Source organism: Pelodiscus sinensis, chromosome 28, assembly GCF_049634645.1.
Source record: "Pelodiscus sinensis isolate JC-2024 chromosome 28, ASM4963464v1, whole genome shotgun sequence".
Taxonomy (NCBI): domain Eukaryota; kingdom Metazoa; phylum Chordata; order Testudines; family Trionychidae; genus Pelodiscus; species Pelodiscus sinensis.
Window position 1 is genome coordinate 5,851,835 of NC_134738.1, and position 18,451 is coordinate 5,870,285.

The following is an 18,451-nucleotide window of genomic DNA, read 5'->3' on the forward strand; positions in this document are numbered from 1 at the left end:
TAAATTGAAACTGTTGCTGTTAGACTTTCCCCTTTTGAAAAAAAAATGAAAACAATGTTTTGGAATTGTGAGAATTCCATTTTGAAAATTTGCAGCCTTTTTCATTTTCAACCTTTTTTCATTTGCAGGCCCCTAAACATTTCAAATGGAGGTGCTGACCCATTTGGAAATTTAAGACATCTGCAGACCTCCAGGGGCCTGCAGACCACAGGTTGAAAACAACTGTGCTACATTGATGAGCCCATTATCAGATATTTATTCCGCACATAGGTACTTTCAGCCTGTACTCAAGTCACCCTTTAGTCTTCTCTTTGTTAAACAAAATAGATGAGCTGCTTGTGTCTTTCATTATAAGACAGGCTTTCTAAGCCTTAATCATTCTTGTGGCTCTTCTTTGGACTTCTCCAGTTTATCTATACCCATTTTGATTTGTGGGCAGCAGAACTGCACACAGTATTCCAGCATCGGTCTTACCAGTGCCAAGTAAAGAGTAGGATGTAAAATCCCATTTAATTAGTTAACTGGTTAAATATTAAGTTTAACCAGTTAACTGATTAAAGGGGAAAGATGGGGAGAGGGAGAGGTGGTTAACTGTTACCCAGTCACATCTCTAATACAGAGGTGAAATTAATTTTCTGCTCTTTCACTAGATATTGAAATTAAATTTTGTAATTGACTTGATTGGAGACATTTGTTGCATTTCCAATTTATGTACATTTGCCAGATTTTGAATTTTCACCTAGGGTATGTCTATGCTACAGAGTTTTGTCAGAAAAACAACTGTTTTTCCAACAAAACTTGAGGAATGTCAAAACTGCAATTGCATTCTTCCTCAGGAAAATCAAAAGAACAGAGGGGTTTTTCCGGCATTGGTAATCCTCATTCTGCGAAGAAGCAGCCTTTTTCTGAAACAGCTCTAGATTCAGGATGAGAGTATTTTTCAAAATCTCAAAAATTTTCCTGGGTCAGGAAAATTGTTTCCTGCCTAGCTCCAGTGCGAACATCATACCTTTACATTCTGGTCTAGACAAGGCCTGAAACATTCAGTAAGTCCAGTTAAAGTGTAGAAATCTGCTTAGAAAAAGCTAATCATGTAAGTACAGTGGCTTTGTTTTGACTACACTTTTAGAAGCAGTTAATTAGGTTGAGTTGGGTAGTTTGAGCTAACATCATATTGCTATATTTTATTCTAAACAAAACCTTTAGGGTGTGTCTACATAGCACCATAGCTTGAAATAAGCTTATTTCGTACTTTTGCGCCAAATTTCAGAATATCTTGAAACGTCCCTTATTCCTTGTGGAATGAGGTTTACAGGGATTTCGGAATAGCGAGTCTGTTATGTTTTGAAATAGCTATTCCACATCTTGCTGTGAAGATGTGGGATAGCTATTTTGGGATACTCTGGTATCCCGAATTAGCGCTTCAGGGTAGACGTAGCCTTAGAGAGGAACTGGGCATGAGCTAATAACTTTGCAGACCCAGTCTACACTACAGAATGTCACCATGGCTGACCATGGTTGCTGGGCTTGGGAGCTAGCTAAATGCTGACTGCATTTGAGAAGTCTGACTGCCTTCAGCTGATAGTGACAGCTGGGTCATTCCCTGTCTCCAGCATCATATGCGCTCATGTGATTACTGAGGACTATAGTTAGAGTAAAATTTCCAAGTGCAGACCAGGCCTCAGCCTGCCTCTGCAAAAGGTGGGGAGGTTGGTAGTTCTCAGAAAGCAAACCACGGCCACTGGGGCTGTGACTGTGGAAACTCACCATAAACAAACTGTCTCATGGCCTGTAAGCGAATTACCGTGATGGACCCAGATGCAGCCTACAGGTTGCTTGCCACTGAGCTAATGCAACTCTTGGATGAATAAGTACAGTAGAGAGAAGGAGCAAGGAGGTGATTTTTATCTCTCTTCTTCACTGGTGAGACTGATTTGCTGCATCCAGTTCTAATATTTGAATCATTACGGGGATGTTGGAAAATATGGAGAAAGTGCAGAAAAGAGTCACAAAAATGATTCAAGGTCTGGAAAAAATACCTAATAGTGGGAGGCTGAAAGCTCAGTTTTATCAACAGGAAAATTGAGAGGTGACATTGATATAATCAATACCTTCATGGGGAAAATAGCAGGTACTGTAAAGGCCTCTTTAATCTAGTGCAGAAAGGCAGAAGAACTGCCAATGGCTGGAAGCTGAGGTCAGACAAATTCAAGTTAGAATCAAGAGACGCATTTTAATAGTGAGGGTGATTAACCATTGAACAAATTACCATGGGAAATGATGGATTTTCCATCTCCCAAGTCTTCAGATCAAGACAAGATGGACTCAATTTAGGAGCAGCTGGGTGAACTTCTCTAGCCTGTGTTAAACAGGGGGTCAGAAAGGATGATCTAATACAGGCAGTCCCCGGGTTACGTACAAGATAGGGACTGTAGGTTTGTTCTTAAGTTGAATCTGTATGTAAGTCGGAACTGGCATCCAGATTCAGCCGCTGCTGAAACTGATCAGTTTCAACAGTGGCTGGATCTGGACACCAGTTCTGACTTACATACAGATTCAACTTAAGAGCCCCAGGTGTCCCCAAGTCAGCTGCTGCTGAAACTGATCAGCAGCTGATTCCAGGAAGCCCGGGGCAGAGCAACTCTGCCTCCGGCTTCCTGTAGTCAGCCGCTGGTCAGTTTCAGCAACGGCTAACTTGGGGACGCCTGGGGCAGAGCAGCTTGGGTGCTGCTGGGTTGGTCCAGTAGCGCGGCCGTTCCTCGGCGCTACTGGACCAACCCAGCAGCACCCCAGATGCTCTGCCCCAGGCGTCCTGATTCAGCCACTGCTGAAACTGATCAGCAGCGGCTGAAACAGGACTCCTGGGGCAGAGCAGCTGGGGTGCTGCCGGGTTGGTCCAGTAGCGCCAAGGAGCGGTGCTGCAGGACAAACCGGCAGCGCCCCACCTGCTCTACCACAGGCCCCGGGCTTTGCTCCACGTCTCCCTGGTCTGCTGGGGGGGGGGCACTAGCTGCGTCCCCCTCCAGCAGACCAGGGAGACGCGGAGCAAAGCGGCGGAGGACCCGGGCTGGACCCGCGGCGCTTCCAGCTGATCTGGAAGCGCCGCGGGTCCGGCCCGGGTCCTCCGCCGCTTTACTCAGCGTCTCCCTGGTCTGCAGACCAGGGAGACGCAGAGCAAAGCGGCAGAGGACCCGGGGCCGGACCCGCGGCCGCTTCCAGATCAGCTGGAAGCACCGCGGGTCCGGCCGGGTCCTCCGCGGCTTTGCTCAGCGTCTCCCTGGTCTGCTGGCTCCTCCAGCAGACCAGGGAGACGGGGAGCAGCTTTTCTCGCCCCGGAGGAGGCGGGCGGCGGGACCAGGCGTCCCGCCGCTCCAGTCTTCCGGGGTGAGAAAATCCCCGTTCGTAACTGCAGATCCGACGTAAGTCGGATCCGCGTAACTAGGGGACTGCCTGTTGTCCCTTCTGGTCTTAAACTCTGAGACTTTGTCTACGCTGCCGGCTTTGCCTACACAAATGAAGTGCGGATTAGCATTCTGCGAGATATAAGGATCTTGCACAAAAAGGGTTTTTTGCGCAAAAAACCATGTCCACACTGCATAGTTTTGCGCAAAAACCCCTTGTGCAAAAACAGCTTGAATAAATTATGCCAATGAAGCATGGCAAAATACTAATCCGCACTTCATTTGCATAGGCCTGAATTTATGACTATCAGGTAGAACTGGAGAGCTTCCCAGATGATGCAGGACTCTCAGAACACAGCTCATGTGTGAGATAAATTTACTCACCTGAAGCAATGCATCTTGCCTAAGAAAACAGGTGAGATGTTTTCTCCTCCATTGCTCCAAGATGCAGTAACTTCTGCTGAGTCTCTGGTGCTACTTAAGCTAAAGGGTAAAGCATTAGAAATAAACATTGCATTTAAACAAATGCCCCAAGGAATCTCAATAATTTGTATTTTGAACAAATGGGCTTAGCTGTAAACAGTGGTAAAATCACTTCTCAGTCCTGCAGCTGAGATTTTAGTTATTGCTTTTATTCCAGTGGTGGTGAAATGACCCAGTCACAATTGAGACCCTGTTGTTCTGGAAGCTATATAAATGCATAAGAAGATCCTTGTCCTGAAAAACTTAGTGTAAATTGGCAAGACGACAATAGACAAACAGCATGTCAAGGATCTTCTTTCCCGTTGAATTCCATCTCCCACTGCTCATCCCCCTAACACTGCCCAAATACTTGAGCCAGGATAATCCGGCAGTGACCAAATAAAATTATCATTATGGCTAAATAGCAAAGCAAAAAGAGATCATTAGAGGCAAACAGGCATCCTTTAAAATTTGGAGTTCAGATCCTACTGAGGAAAGTAGAGTGTCTGACAAGTAAGTGTAAAAAGAAGTTTGTCAGACAAGAGGAAGCCTGTCGGACATTCAAAGTGCTAAAGGAGCACTCAAGGATGACAAGGTAATTGTAAACATGTTCCATGGATTCTTTGCATTGGTCTTTACTGCAGAAGATATGAGGGAGATTCCTACACCTTAGCTATTTTTTTAGATGACAAATCTGAGGAACTGTCCCAGATTGAACTGACCCTAGAACAAATTGATAAATAGTTAGAAGTCACCAGGATCAGATGTATTCACCAAGAATTCTGAAGGCAGTCAAATGTGATACTGCACAACTACTTTTTTAATGTAACCTATCACTTAAATCAGCCTCTGTACCAGATGACTGGTGAATAGCTAATGTAAAGCTGATTATTAAGAGAGGCCCCGAGGCAGTTCTGGCAGTTTTAGGTCAGTGAGCATAACTTCAGTTTTGGACAAATTGATTGAAACTATAGTAAAGAGCAGAATTATCAGACAAATCAATGAAATTGGGGAAACTCAGCTTTGGTAAGGGAAATCAGGCCTCCCCAGTCTTTGAATACTTTGAAGGGGTCAGCAAGTATATAGACAAGTGTGATTCGGCTGAGGACATACATTTGGATTTTCAGAAAGCCTTTAGCAAGGCTCCACACCAAAGGCTCTTAGGCAAGTAAGTATTTAAGGGGTAAAAGGGAAGGTCCAGTTCTGGATCAGTTGACTAAAGATAAGAAACAAAGAATAGGAGTAAATGGTCACTTTCCACAGAGGTAAATAGTGTCCTCCAAGGATGTGCACTGGGACGAGTGCCGTACAGCATATTCACAAATGATCTGAAAAAGGGATAAAGAGCACGGTGCAAAGATTGCAGACAATACAGAATTACTCAAGATAGTTCTGTCCTGCCTGCAGAGAGTTACAAAGTGGGTTCCTGAGCAGTAAAATGGCAGATTAAATGTAATACTGATAAGTGCAAAGTAGTGCACATACATGCAGAATGATGGAATCTAAATTAGCTGTTACCATTCGTGAGAGAGATCTGGAGGTCATTGTGGCTACTTCTCTGAAAACATCCAGTCAGTGTACAATGACAGTCAAAAAAGTTCACAACGTTAAGTACTTCTTTACACAATCCACAGTTAATTTGCGGCATTCATTAGCAGCAGATTCTGTGAATGCCAAACATTTAATTGGATCCAAAACAAGAAGTACGTTGGTTTGTGAAGGGTAGGTCCATTAATGGCCGTTAGCCAAGATGGTCAGAGATGCAACCCCATTCTGTGAGTGTCCCTAAATTTCTGACTGCCAGGGGGATGGATTCTTTGAGAAATTGCCCGGTTCTCCATTTTCTCTGAGCACTGGCACCATCAGAAGACAGGATAGTGGGGTGGGTGGACCTTTGGTCTGATTCATTATGGCTGTATTTGTGTTCTTATGCTGTATGTGAACTGTTTCCAAACTGCTACAACTGAAGGCCCCAATGGGGCTATGAAATCCACAAGCATGTATGGCGTTCCACTGATCTAACTGGAATGTCCTGCAGATGCTCAGCTGTGTGCGACGGGATCCATGCCTACGACTGCAGTGGGTTGTGAGACATGGTTAAAACCTTATTCAGGGCTCATCAGCACAACAAGCTGCAAGTAACCCTGTCAGGAGACATTTCATTTTGTGGTGTAGACTGGTCCCAAGGCAGAGATGTTGGGTGTAAAACAGGGTTACAAATACCATGAAAACCAGAGCAATTCTGTCTTCTGCTTCAGTGGCAGCAGCTTCTCAGGCTGTGTTTTGGATACTGATGGGGGATGGGGTGGGGTGGAGAATGAAATCAACTTGGAGGAGCCATGTGCTTTCAGACAGGTGGGCACTGGTGTGTTGTCTCTGTCCATCTTGCTCAGGCTTCCCAGGGCAGTGTGTATCCAATTCCTGGTTTGCGTTGAGAAACCTGCTGCTGTAAAGGTCCTGTGATAGGGCAGAGACCTGTTCTCTGAAATCCCAGCTCTTCTTTCAGTGAGGCCGATATCCCCCTCGATGTGGAAACTGTCGCCCCCATGCCTGTCCCACTCTACGACAACCAGAAAGCACGCAGTGTGATGAACGAGTGTGAGCGCCACGTGATCTTTGCCCGCACGGATGCCGATGCCCCTCCTCCCCCAGATGACTGGGAGGAGCACATGAGCAGGTAATGTGTGTAGGCTACTGTTGGGTGTTTCTGTGCTGCGGTGCCTAGTGAGAGGCTATTTTATTACCTGGGAAGAGAAACAAAATAAGCATCCTGAAAAGGGTAATGCATAGAGGCATTGGGATTCAGGGTTGGGATAGAGGGTTGGGATTCAGGAATCCTCTTGGTTGGAATCCACTACCTTGGAAGAGTCCTCAACTGAGATTGGACTCCATAGTGCTATCCACTGTCTATGGAGGTAAGAGAGTTCCCATCCCAAAGAGTCTAGAGCAGTGCAAAGGGTAGGAGGGGACACTGAGGAAGAAGGGAAATGACTTGCCCTGGTTCCCATAGCAGGTCAGAGGCAGAGCTAAGAGGAGAATCCAGGTCTCCTGACTCTGTCCATGCCCTAGCCCCTGGTCCATGCCGCCTCTGGGTTCTGTTTGCCTGGGAGAATTAATGTTTGTCACATGCTTGGAGATCCTGATGTGAAAAGAGCTATAAAAGGACAAAGTGTTACTCAGTTGCAGAAATTAAGCAGGCTTGCACTTCTCACTGCTTCTCTTTCTGTAATGCTGTCTTGGGTGATACACAGGCTTAGGCTGTAGTTAAGTAATGTGTGTTGGATAGTAGGGATGTTAAAAGCATGTAATTCATTAATTGTGTCGACTACACGATGAATCACTAAGGGTTAGCACTGCAAGCACTCAGTCCCGGCTTGTGCCACGTCCAACAGTTACCCCTGCTGTGGCTTTGCACTAAGAGTATTTTAGGAGCCAGTGGGCAGGCAGCCTAGCTCAGTCCCAGGTCGAACTACTCCCTTCTGCGGCTCTTCATGAAAAGTAATTCAGGAGCCGGCAGGTAGGTAGCCCGGCTCAGTCCCGGCTCACGCTAGGTACCGGGAGCTACTCCCTTCTGTGGCTCTGCAATAACTCCTAAAATACTTCCCTCGCAGAGCCGCAGCGGGGGGAGTATTAAAGTTCCAGTTGTCCGAGCCCCTTTTCCTCTCTTCCTCCGTCACTCTTCAGTCAAGCAAAATATTTCTAGGAAGAGCTTTCAGTTGCTCTTCTATGTATTAGCTGTCTGGTCCCCATTTCAGAGGCCTTTCTCTTCAGATCATCTGCAGACTGTACCCGGAGGAAGCAGACACTCTTCTGTTGTGTGTAAGATACTGTTCCTCAGTTTTGCATGTGCAATTTGGTCTGCAGCCTGGAGCAAGTAACTCTTTGTTTCTTCCTAAAACATTGATGGTAAATGCTTTCTCTGCCAGTGTTTTGTTTGTTAGGAAGGAAAGAGGATCTTTGGCTAAGGAATGGGGTTAGAAATCAGCTAGAAGCAGGCCCCCCCCCATCTATCTATGGGCTTTTGTCCCTGGTTGTGTAATATCTCAGTGTCTCTTGACTAGGGATGTAAAAAGTCATTAAAAAAGGTAACCATGTAATCGCTAAAAATCTTAGTGGTTACACACACTGCAGGCTCTGCAGTATCAAGGTTAGCTGAGCTTTGTACTGCAGAGCCTGTCCCAATGCCTCCCCAGGAGCAGGCCAACAGCCCCTGTTGGTCCGGCTCCTCGGGAGCCACAGTGTGTAACCTGTGGCAGGGAAGCTGAGCCGGACTGGGCCTTCCACGGACAGGGGCTGCTCCAGCCGACCCCGCTCCCACGGAGGCTTCGCTGATGGCACAGTGCGAGGGAATGTCACCTGCTGGGGTCAAATACCACGGTGTTTTAAAGGGTGTTGCTTTTGATGAGATCTGTGAGGCAGATTACCGAGGCGTAAATGATTGTGTCAATGGTCTTTTTGCCGATCCCCCACTGGTAGCAGCATCACACAGAGCCCAGCCTCCTTTCTGTAACCTTCCTGCACCTGGCAAGTAGCTCAAGTGCTTTCCTAACCCACTTACCAGGTGCATCATCCACACAGCCTCCAAGGGCTGCAGGGTACACAAATGGCTTCTGCTGCAAGCTTCTATGGCTGCCGAGTCCTCCTCTGGCTCTGGCCTTCTTGCCCTGAGCGCACTCTGCCACAACTTCCTCCTCCTGTCTTGTTCCAGTGTCAGATGGTCCCTGAGCCCCTGAGGAATCCATGGGGGTCTTCGGAGTGGAGGTGGGGTCACTCCCAAGTATGTCATCCAGCTCTTTGTAGAACCTGCAGGTAATGGGCGCAGCACCAGAGCGGCGGTTTAATCTGTGGTAGGCATTTCACAGCTCCTTCACTGACCCTACACTGCAGTGCATCCTGGTCATGGCCCCTTTTGGGTCTGCCCCTAGAGATGTACCATAAGTAAGGTAATTCCTGCAGCTAGAGCACAGCTGGGACTGGATGGCCTCCTCTCCCCAAACGCTGGTGAGGTCCAGCACCTCGGAATGGCTCCAAGCCAGGGATCTCTTGGTGCATGGAGCAGGCATGGCCAGCTGGAGAGATGCGCTGAGAACACAACACGCATGCTTAACTTCTGTACCAGGAAAGATAATGGAGCAAATAATTAGGGAATCCATCTGCAAACATCTGGAGGATAATAAGGTGATCAGTAACAGCATGGATTTGTAAATAACAAATCATGTCAAACCAACCTGGTAACTTTTTGGATAGGATAACAAGCCTTGTGGATAAGGGGGAAGCGGTAGACATGGCATACCTATGTAGAAGCTGCCAAATGTTTTAGTAAAGCATTTAATACAGTCTTGCATAACACTTTTATCAGTAAACTGGAAAATACAGCATGGATGGGACTACTGTAAGGTGGGTGCATAACTGGTTGGATAACCATTTCCAGAGAGGAGTTATCAATGGCTCACAGTCAGGCTGGAAGGGCATAATGAATGGGGTGCCACAGGGATCAGTTTTGGGAGTGGTTCTGTTCAATATCTTCAGCAATGATTTAGACAATGGCATTGACCAGGAGTGGGCAATAACTTTTAATGGAGGGCCACTCCAAGATTTTGGCAAGTAGTCAAGGGCTGCATTTCTTCCAAGGGGGTTTAGGGTCTGGGACAGAGGGTTGGGTGCAGAAGGAAGCTTGGTGTAGGAGACTGGGATGCAGGAGGGTGTGTGAAGTCTGAGAGGGAGTTTGGGTGAAGAGGGGGTTGTGATCTGGGGCAGAGGCTTGGGGTGCAGAGTCCAGGAGGGAGTATGGGTGTAGGAGAGGATTCTGGCCTGGGGGAAGGGCTCTAGGAGGGGATTGTGACTTGGGTGAAGGGGGTGCAGAGGATTTGGGTAATGACTAAGGAAAGGGAAATGGGGTGCAGGGTCAGAGAGGGAGTATGGGTGCAGGTGAGGATTCTGGCCGGGGGGGAGGGTGCAGGGTCTGGGAGGGAGTTGTGACCTGGGGAAAAGGAGTATAGAGAGTTTGGGTGCTGGCCTGGGGCAGATAGTTGGGGGAGAGAGGGAATGGGGTGCCAGAGGCAGGCTCTGGCTGGGAGGTGCTTACCTAGACAGCTCCTAGTCAGCAGCTCTGCAGGAACCTGAAGGCTGCAAGTCGCAAGCTGCTCCACTTGGCTCTGCTCTGGGCAGGATGAAGGGGAGGAGGGAGGGAGGAGGCTTCGTTGGCTGCACCTGCTGCCAGCAAAATATCTCAGCTGCTATTGCTCAGAAATTGGCCAATGGGAGCTGAGAGATTTTGTTGGTGGCCGGGACAGCACAAAGCCTCCCTCCTTGCTCCCAGAATAGAGCAGCCACATTTAACGTGGCATCGCTGAGCTGTGCTTAAGGGTCCCAGCAAGGCATCTGCTGGCTGCTTGGCATCCAGCCCATTGGCAGCCTCTTGCCCACCCCTGGCATAGAGCGTACATGTGCAAACTTTGCGGATGACACCAAGCTGGGAGGGGCTGCAAGCGATTAGGAGGATAGGGTCATAATTCAAAATGATCTGGACAGAGTAGAGAAATGATCTGAGGTAAATAGGATGAAGTTTAATAAGGACAAATGCAAAGTACAGTAAACTTCCGAGAATCTGGCACCTTTAGGACCCAGGGGGTGCTGGATTATCAGATATGCCGGACTATCAGAAGGGGGGGCTATGAGGGGCCTAGGGTGGGGTGGGGGTGTGACGTAGTGGGGGTACCTTGCTGGTTGCTATGCTGGGAAGTGGGTTGTGAGTGACCTTCACTGGCTGCTGCCTGCAGCACAGCACAGCCCAGCAGGGCAGGGGATGAGTCATTATGCAAGGGGGCTTCTGAGTTCTTCCCCAGGGAGCAGAACAATGGGAAGAAGGGGAGTGGAGCCCTGGCTGGGGGGCAGGGCTGGAAGGGGGTGAGTTAGTTTCTGTCTGGGGGCATGGAGGAGACAGCCTAGGGAAAGGGGCTGGAATTTAGGGGCCCAGTCTCCCCCATCTCAAGGGGGGCTGAGGCATCCTAGGCCTGCCCTGTAACCAGATGACATCTGTGCTGTGCTGTATCCTGGAGAAGCAATAAACTCCCTCTATTCTACTGGCTGGTGCAGTCTGTTCGTGCCACTACGGGGGTGCAGGAGGTGGGAAAACCCCAATGCGCCATCACAGGGGGGAGTGCCACCTCAGACCCCTCATAGCCCCCCCTTCTGATAGTCCGGCTCTGCTCCAGGCGTCCCTGATTCAGCCGCTGCTGGTCATTTTCAGCAGCAGCTGAATCAGGGACGCCTGCGGTAGAGCAGCTGGGATGCTGCTGGGTTGGTTCAGTAGCGCTGCCCCTCAGCGCTGCGAGACCAACCTGGCAGTACCCCAGCTGCTCCTGGGGACACCCCGAGGGGCAGCGCTACGGGAGCAACCCGGCAGCACCCCAGCTGCTCTGCCCCCGGCTTCCCCGATTCAGCTGCTGGTCAGTTTCAGCAGCGGCTGAATTGGGAAAGCCGGGCGCAGAGCAGCTCCAATTGTCTGACTGCCCGGAGCACTTCTGGGTTCCCGATGGACCATCAGGAGTGCCCGAGCATTGGATGCCGGACCAGTGGAGTTTTACTGTACTCCACTTAGGAAGGAACAATCCGTTTTCTCTCTCACAGAATGGGAAGCGACTGTCTAGGAAGGAGTACGGCAGAAAGGGATTTAGAGGTCATAGTGGACCACAAGCTAAACATGAGTCAATAGTGTGACGCTGTTGCAAAAAAATGCATCCCAGAATCATGTTTGCTTAACAGGAGTGTTGTAAGCAAGACACAAGAAGTTGTTCTTCTGCTCTACTCTGCACTGATTAGCTCTCAGAGTATTATGTCCAGTTCTGGGCACCATGTTTCAGGAAACATGGAGAAATTGGAGAAGTCCAGAGAAGAGCAACAAAAATGATTAAAGGTCTAGAAAACACAACCTATGAGGGGGGATTTGAGAGCAGCCTTCAACTTCCTGAAGGGAGGTTCCAAAGAGGATGGAGAGAGGCTGTTCTCAGTAGTGACGAATGGCAGAACAAGGAGCAATGGTCTCAAGTTGTGGTAGGAGATGTCCAGGTTGGATATTAGGAAAAACTATTTCACTAGGAGAGTGGTGAAGCACTGGAATGGGTTACCTAGGGAAGTAGTGGAGTCTCCATCCCTAGAGTTGTTTAAGTCTCGGCTTGACAAAGCCCTGGCTGGGTTGATTTAGTTGGGATTGGTCTTGTCTAGAGCAGGCAGCTGGACTTGATGACCTTGTGAGGTCTCTTCCAGCTCTGTGGTTCTATGATAAGAGTGAAACAATTGGGTTTGTTTAGTTTGGAAAAGAGAAGACTCAGCGGGGACGTGATAGCAGTTTTCAACTCACAAGGAGGAGGGAGAAAAACTGTTCTCCTGGGCCTCTGATGATAGGACAAGAAGCAGTGGTCTTAAATTGCAGCAAGGGAGGTTGGGGTTGGACATTTGGAAAAACTTCCTGTAAGGGTGGTTAAGCACTGGAATAAATTGCTTCTGGATGTTGTGGAATCTGAGTTGGTTAATAAACATCTGTCAGGGATGATCTAGACAGAGCTTGGTCCTGCTGTGAGGGCAGGAGTCTATACCTGATGACCTCTCAAGGTCCCTTCCAGTTCTAGTATTCTGTTCTATTGAATCTGAACACAGGACTGCGAGCCATTAACTCCTGGATGCTAACAGAAGCACCAATGATCGACTGCACAGTCTTATTTACTTGCACCCTTATTGCATTGTTTTAAGAGTTAGGAGTAATAAAATGTAACGTTGAGCTAAACCCTTTGATGTCCTGTCTAAACTACTCTCTCGGTTTCCCTTTGTAGGTCGGGTTGGACAATGGCTCAGAACAAGCTATTTAATAAGATCCTTAAAGCCTTGCAGTCTGACCGACTGGCCCGTTTGGCTAACGAAGGGGTAAGATTTGTCTTCTCTCATCTCTACAAGCTGCAGCAGCTGCATTTCCTCCTTTTGCACATAGTGCTTTCTGGCAACAGCAGATGAAACACAGGACAGTCTAGGTCCTTAGCTCTTACAGCCTCCACCATAAACAGCCTTGTGACTTTGATATGGATTAGAAAATGGTCTTCAGTGGGAGGAGGATTGGTCCATGTTCATGACCAGGGGTAGAGAGGCTTTAGCAGCAAGTTTTGCCCCTGTGGATTCTCTGTGGCCCTTGCACACTTACTCACTTTCCTTATGCCCATGTGGCCTGCTTCGCTTGTTTTTAGGCTTGCAATGAGCCAGTGCTGAGGAGGATAGCAGTGGACAAATGCGCCCGGCGGGTCCGCCAAGCTCTGGCCAGCGTGAACTGGGACACCAAGCTGATCCAGTGGCTTCACACCACACTGGTGGAGACGCTCAGTTTACCTATGTTGGCTGCTTACCTGGATGCTCTGCAGACACTAAAGGGAAAGGTGATACACACAATGAGTTCTGGGATGTACTTGGCTTTCACTTACTACCTACTTTCTCATCAAATGGTTTGTTCAGGAGAAACTGATGGGACATTTATCTCCTTTCTGGGTGACGGGGGGACTTCCCACCCCCCCATTCTCTTTCCCTTCCCCACTGTACCAGCTTGGGGAATTTGAGCCTTGTGCACAGGGTAAGGAGGGGAGACTCCTAGTTTTTCTCTGGCTGTACTGCTGTATCATTGCATGACCTTCAGCAAGTCACTTAGCCTCTCTTGGCCTTGTTGCCCTATCAAGAAAGTGAGGAAAGGAGAGGTCGCTAGCCTGGTACTTGAGAGCCTGGGTTAACTAACCCAGGCTCTCAAGTATCAGGCTAGCGTCCTCTCCTTTCCTCACTTTCTTGATAGGCTTCTGTACAACCCTGGGAAAATTCCTTAACTTCTGTGTGCCTTAGTTCCCCTATGTGCAGGGATAACAGTTTTTCCCTGCCACAGCAGGGGTTGGGAGGGGTACAGCATAGCATGTAGGGCACCCTGTTATCTTAGGTAGATTTGTAAAAGAGGACTAATAATTTACATGGAGGTTGTAAGCAATTTACGAACAATTAGGTTTGTAAAGCTCACAGAGCTCCTGGGATGAGAGTTGTTATAGATGGGCAACATATTAGTTTCTAAACTTTTATTAAAGTGATTCAGAGAAATAGAGGGCTCTTAGGAAGTGCTGCACTGGGAGCCTGGTCTGTTTTCCTTACTCTGCCACGGGTCTGCTGGATAGCCTTGGGCAAGTCACATCATCCATCTGTGACTCGGTTTCCCCATAAATAAAATGGGACTAATGATACTGAGCTACTTTGGAAAGGGCTTGAGATCTATAGTTTGTATCAGAGTGAGGTGGGGATGATGATGGAAGACCAAGGACAGGGTAGGTCCATTCCTCAATGAAGAGGAAAATAACAACAGAAAATGTAATTTTGCATAGCCACTCATCATACAAACTGACTTCCCTACAATAAATATTAGAGGTGCAGAAGAATGAGCAGGTCTGAGAGAGCTGATCTCTCTGCTGTAAATGTCTAAAGTTATGGCTGTTGAACAATCCAAAAAATTATTGCCATTAATCGCGGTTTGTTTTCCACTGTTAAGCAATAATAGACTGTCACTTCTTTATATATTTGGTGTTGGGGGGAGCGCTGTCTCTTTAAGCAGAGCACTCCGGAGCCTGAATGCTTTTTCAGCCAGCAGAAGCAGACAGGCTCCCTCTGTTTCCAGCCCCAGATCAGCAGTGTCTGGGCACATGTGGAAGGAAGGGAGCACCCAGACATTAGCCCCCCTGCTGCCCCCACCCCTGCTCTGTGCAGCAGACAGGAGGCAAGTTCCTGGTCTGGAGCATCTTGGCCAGGGGCAGCTCCATGGATGGGAGGAAGCAATGGGAGCAGCAGTGGAGGAGGGTGGTGGGAAGAGGAGAAGCACCCCTGCACTGGACGCATGCGTCAGCACCCCAGGGGTGGCGCCTTGGTGTGCAATTAACATTTTAAAAAAACCCCATGAATTGTTGTAAGTTAATTGTATGTGTTAACTGTAGCTAATTGAGAGCCCTGATTATTATTTCTAGTTACAAATATTTGCACTAATAAAAAGTTGAAGCAGGAATGGGCATGTGAATGAATCTCTGGCACGCCAGTACCTTGTAGTGGTACCTACCGCACCCACGTAAATACCTACAGCAGTGCCATGCCAACCCCTGGTCTCACTTTCAGGTGATATTGTAAAAAAGAAGTTGGGAGCATTAGCTCTCGTAGCTGTAAACAGACTTGTTTGGCTTAGCGACTGGCAGAACAAGAAGTAGAACTGAGTGGACTTATAGGCTCTAATGTTTTACATTGTTTTGTTTTTGAGTGCAGTTATATAACAAAAAAGTCTACATGTGGAAGTTTCACTTTTATGATAGTGTATGATGTGAAATGAAAACTAGTCTTTCTTTCATCTTTGCATATATTTTAAATCAAAACTGATATAAAGCAAGCACTCTGCATTCTGTGTTGTAATTGAAATCAATACATTTAAAAATATAGAAAAGCACCCATAACATTTATAATAAATTTAAATTGGTATTGTTTCAGGGCAATTAAAACTGCAATTAATCATGACTGTTTTTTTTAATCTAATTATTTTGTTTTGTGTTATTTGCTTGGGTTAACTGTGGTTAATTGGCTGCTCTAGCTAAAATGGAGGATCAGTGGAGTAGAGGGAAGGGGTCCGCCGGACAGCAGGCGGCGCAAAGGAAAAGGCTTTTGTGTCAGTTACAATGAGATGATGTCATGGGATTAAAGCAAAGTGCAGTGCCAGTTGACTGGACGGAGCAGGCACCACTGTCTGTTCATGAGGCTGGAGAAATGCATGCTGGGTTTTAAGCTCTGTGTGTAACTGGATAAGGAGAAGCCAGTGGAGCTGTCCAGAGATGGCAGTTGCATGTTGAGACAAAAGCATGTGCAGACGCCGCACATAGACTCTCCTTGTGTTGGGTTGACACTTGGTGCTCATCAGTGTCTGAGGAGTGAGTCTCTGCTGACAAAAGGAACTGGAATTGCTGGTGGCCATCTCCTCCACAGCCCCTTGCTTGTACCACTGGGGGAGGAAGGGGAGGGCCAAGTGGGCATTCTCCCTTTGCCGGGGAGAAGCTAGCAGAATTTTCCATGTTCTGCTGTAGACAGTGAAATCAGTTCTGAAGGAAGATCCCATTGGATATCGGGCATGTAGTTAATAAGTTTGTTCATTCATGGTCTGGCCTTTGGTTTCAGATCCCCACCCTGATTGACAGGATGCTGCTCTCGTCCACCACAAAGACAGGGGCAGCAGGGGCCGAGGCGCTCTCCCTCCTCTTGAAGAGACCGTGGGACCCAGCTGTGGGTGTCTTGTCACATAATAAACCCGTGAGTACATCCCTGAGTGTGTAGGGTGAGGAGCTCAGCTCAGTGTCTGGTTGGTGCCCCAGTCTACTTGCTCTCCCCAGTCCTCTCCACTTCTCCATCCCATTCCCTCTGGCACATCCAGCATCATGATCTCTGTCATGGTGTCCCTACCCCCAGTACTTCCTATCTTCAGAGAGCCCTCTTTCTCCTCCTTCAGAGCCAGTGTCTCCACACTGCCTTTTCTCTCTCTGCAGCCTTCCTTATCTGGCACTGCCCTTCCCTGCTAGGTGTGTGTTGTGTGACTCGCCCTGTGAGCAGGGACTGTCAGACTCCACAGATGAGAGTGTTGTGCTAGAATGCAGCACCGTGCAAGACCACGTCTTCCATGACACCTGCTTCCAGGATGAGCAAGGCAGGGTCTCTAGCTTTCCTTTTAGCCTGTGCCCTGGGGAGGTGTTTAGTCCCTGTTCTAGGAGACCTGGGCTAGGCTTGTCCTTTTGTCCGTCACCCATAGCTCGGTTAGCTAGTAAGGCTTGCTCTCAGTGCAGCACAGGTGCTCTGACCTCCTGCTGGCCATCTCATGCCCTCTGCACCTAGGGCAGAGAGTGCTCGAGGGCATGTTTTGGCTGGTGGCAGTACTGGTTGTGTGTTTAAGTGACCGTCACTCTTACCTTGCACAAAGCTTTTCGCTTGCTCCTCTGTGCTCGGCACAGCTGGGGGAGGGTTGGGCGGGGGCAGCGACTGGTGCATTTGTTGGTGGTTTTCCTACCCTGTCCTGTCCTGCCAAGGAGACTGGGGAGGGGCATGCCTGAGGGAAAGGAAGCTGTTTCCCTTATCTTTCTGTTGTGGCAAATTTTGTAGGGCAAGTTGCCTGGTTCTCCGCTCATCCTGATTGCATCCTCTGGACCCTCCAGTTCTATGTTCCCCACCTCGCGCCGTCACCGGTTCTGGCAGTCACAGCTCTCCTGCCTGGGAAAGGTTTGTAACTCTGCATGTCTTGGAAGGGATGAGTGGATGTTCATACCAGTAGCCTTTCTAGGGCAGTGTGACTGCTGTTCACCTGGCTTCTGGGCCCCTGCAGCTGCTGGCAAACGCCCAACAATGCTTCATGGTGCTGATGGCTTCAGCAGAGAGGCCCTCTCCTTGAGCAGCTTCGCTCAGGCCCGTACTGCTTGGTCCTCCAGGAGGAGTTGTCCCTGCCAGTGTTGCCGTGGGCTTGAGTAGGAGACGTTGTGTCCTAGCTCAGAATTCTGCAGCTGCAGCTTAGAAGGGACCAGAGGAATTGTCCAGTGGAGTGGATTGAAGAGTATGAGGCAGGGATTCTCCAGTAGGAACAGGTCGGGAAAGGGCGTATTTGGTGTCTGGTAGCTTGTCTTCTGCCTGGGTGAAGTGCTGCTCCAATGAAATGGCTCCATCAGCTCTGTTGGACGGAAGCCAGGAGAACTGGGGCGATTGGTAGGGGAATAGCAGGAAAGCCCCGAGTCCTGACTGTGTATTTTTGCCCCAGTTGGTGCATCCCTATCCGCGATACATACTGCTCCACAGTGGCACTCCTACAATTCATGTGGCTTGTGTTCCAGGTGATCCCTGTTGCCACCCACCTGCTGAATAATGGCTCCGGGGTGGGAGTGTTGCAGTGTCTTGAACACATGATTGGTGCAGTCAGAGGCAAAGTGCTGGAGGTAAGTGTGAGGGCGTCTGAGATGGGCATGTCGTGTCTGCCTTTAATGCCCATTACCTGCCCTGTGCTTGCCCAGCACTGTTCGTTCCTCTCACTCCTCCTTCTTTCTTGGCCAGATCCACAATCATTTCTCCCACAAGCCCATCATCCTGATTGGGTGGAACACAGGATCCTTGGTGGCCTGTCACGTAAGTACCTTTGTGTCTTGCACCCTAGCTGAGGCCACTTTACGCTGTACCTCTTGATAAGAGTCACCTGGATTGGCTTATTTCCAAATGCCCTCCTGGTGCTTGGTCTACAGGTGGTAATTGAAGAGAGCTGCCCTAAGGCATACCCAAGGCAAGGATCAAACAGCAAGGAACCCTGCTAGTCCCTGGATCTTTTATTACCAGATCAAAGGCACTTGTGTGGCCGATCAGAGGCAAGATTAGAAAGGCAAAGGCACAAAACGAGCTCAGACTAGCTAGAGACATAGAGGGTGTGTCTAAACTACAGGGTTTTTCCGAAAAAAGTGGCATTTTTTTGAAAAAACTTCCCCTGCATCTAGACTGCCACTGTGTACTTTTGAAATTAAATTGAAAGA

General features: G+C 48.5%; 1 protein-coding gene across 8 annotated transcripts in view; it reads left to right on the top strand.

Moving 5' to 3' along the window:
• The window catches only part of KANSL3 (KAT8 regulatory NSL complex subunit 3), a 70,098-nt gene that overhangs the window by 2,188 nt on the left and 49,459 nt on the right, over window positions 1–18,451 (top strand). For 7 of the 8 annotated variants that reach the window (XM_075910939.1, XM_075910940.1, XM_075910941.1 and 4 more), the window contains exons 3-9: window positions 6,370–6,540; window positions 12,692–12,782; window positions 13,097–13,282; window positions 16,077–16,208; window positions 17,049–17,165; window positions 17,768–17,869; window positions 17,985–18,056. In XM_075910939.1, the coding sequence (XP_075767054.1) occupies window positions 6,370–6,540; window positions 12,692–12,782; window positions 13,097–13,282; window positions 16,077–16,208; window positions 17,049–17,165; window positions 17,768–17,869; window positions 17,985–18,056 (871 nt within the window). Of the gene's footprint in view, window positions 1–6,369; window positions 6,541–8,571; window positions 8,673–12,691; window positions 12,783–13,096; window positions 13,283–16,076; window positions 16,209–17,048; window positions 17,166–17,767; window positions 17,870–17,984; window positions 18,057–18,451 lie in introns of those variants that run through there. The other variant, XM_075910943.1, reaches the window with a different exon arrangement.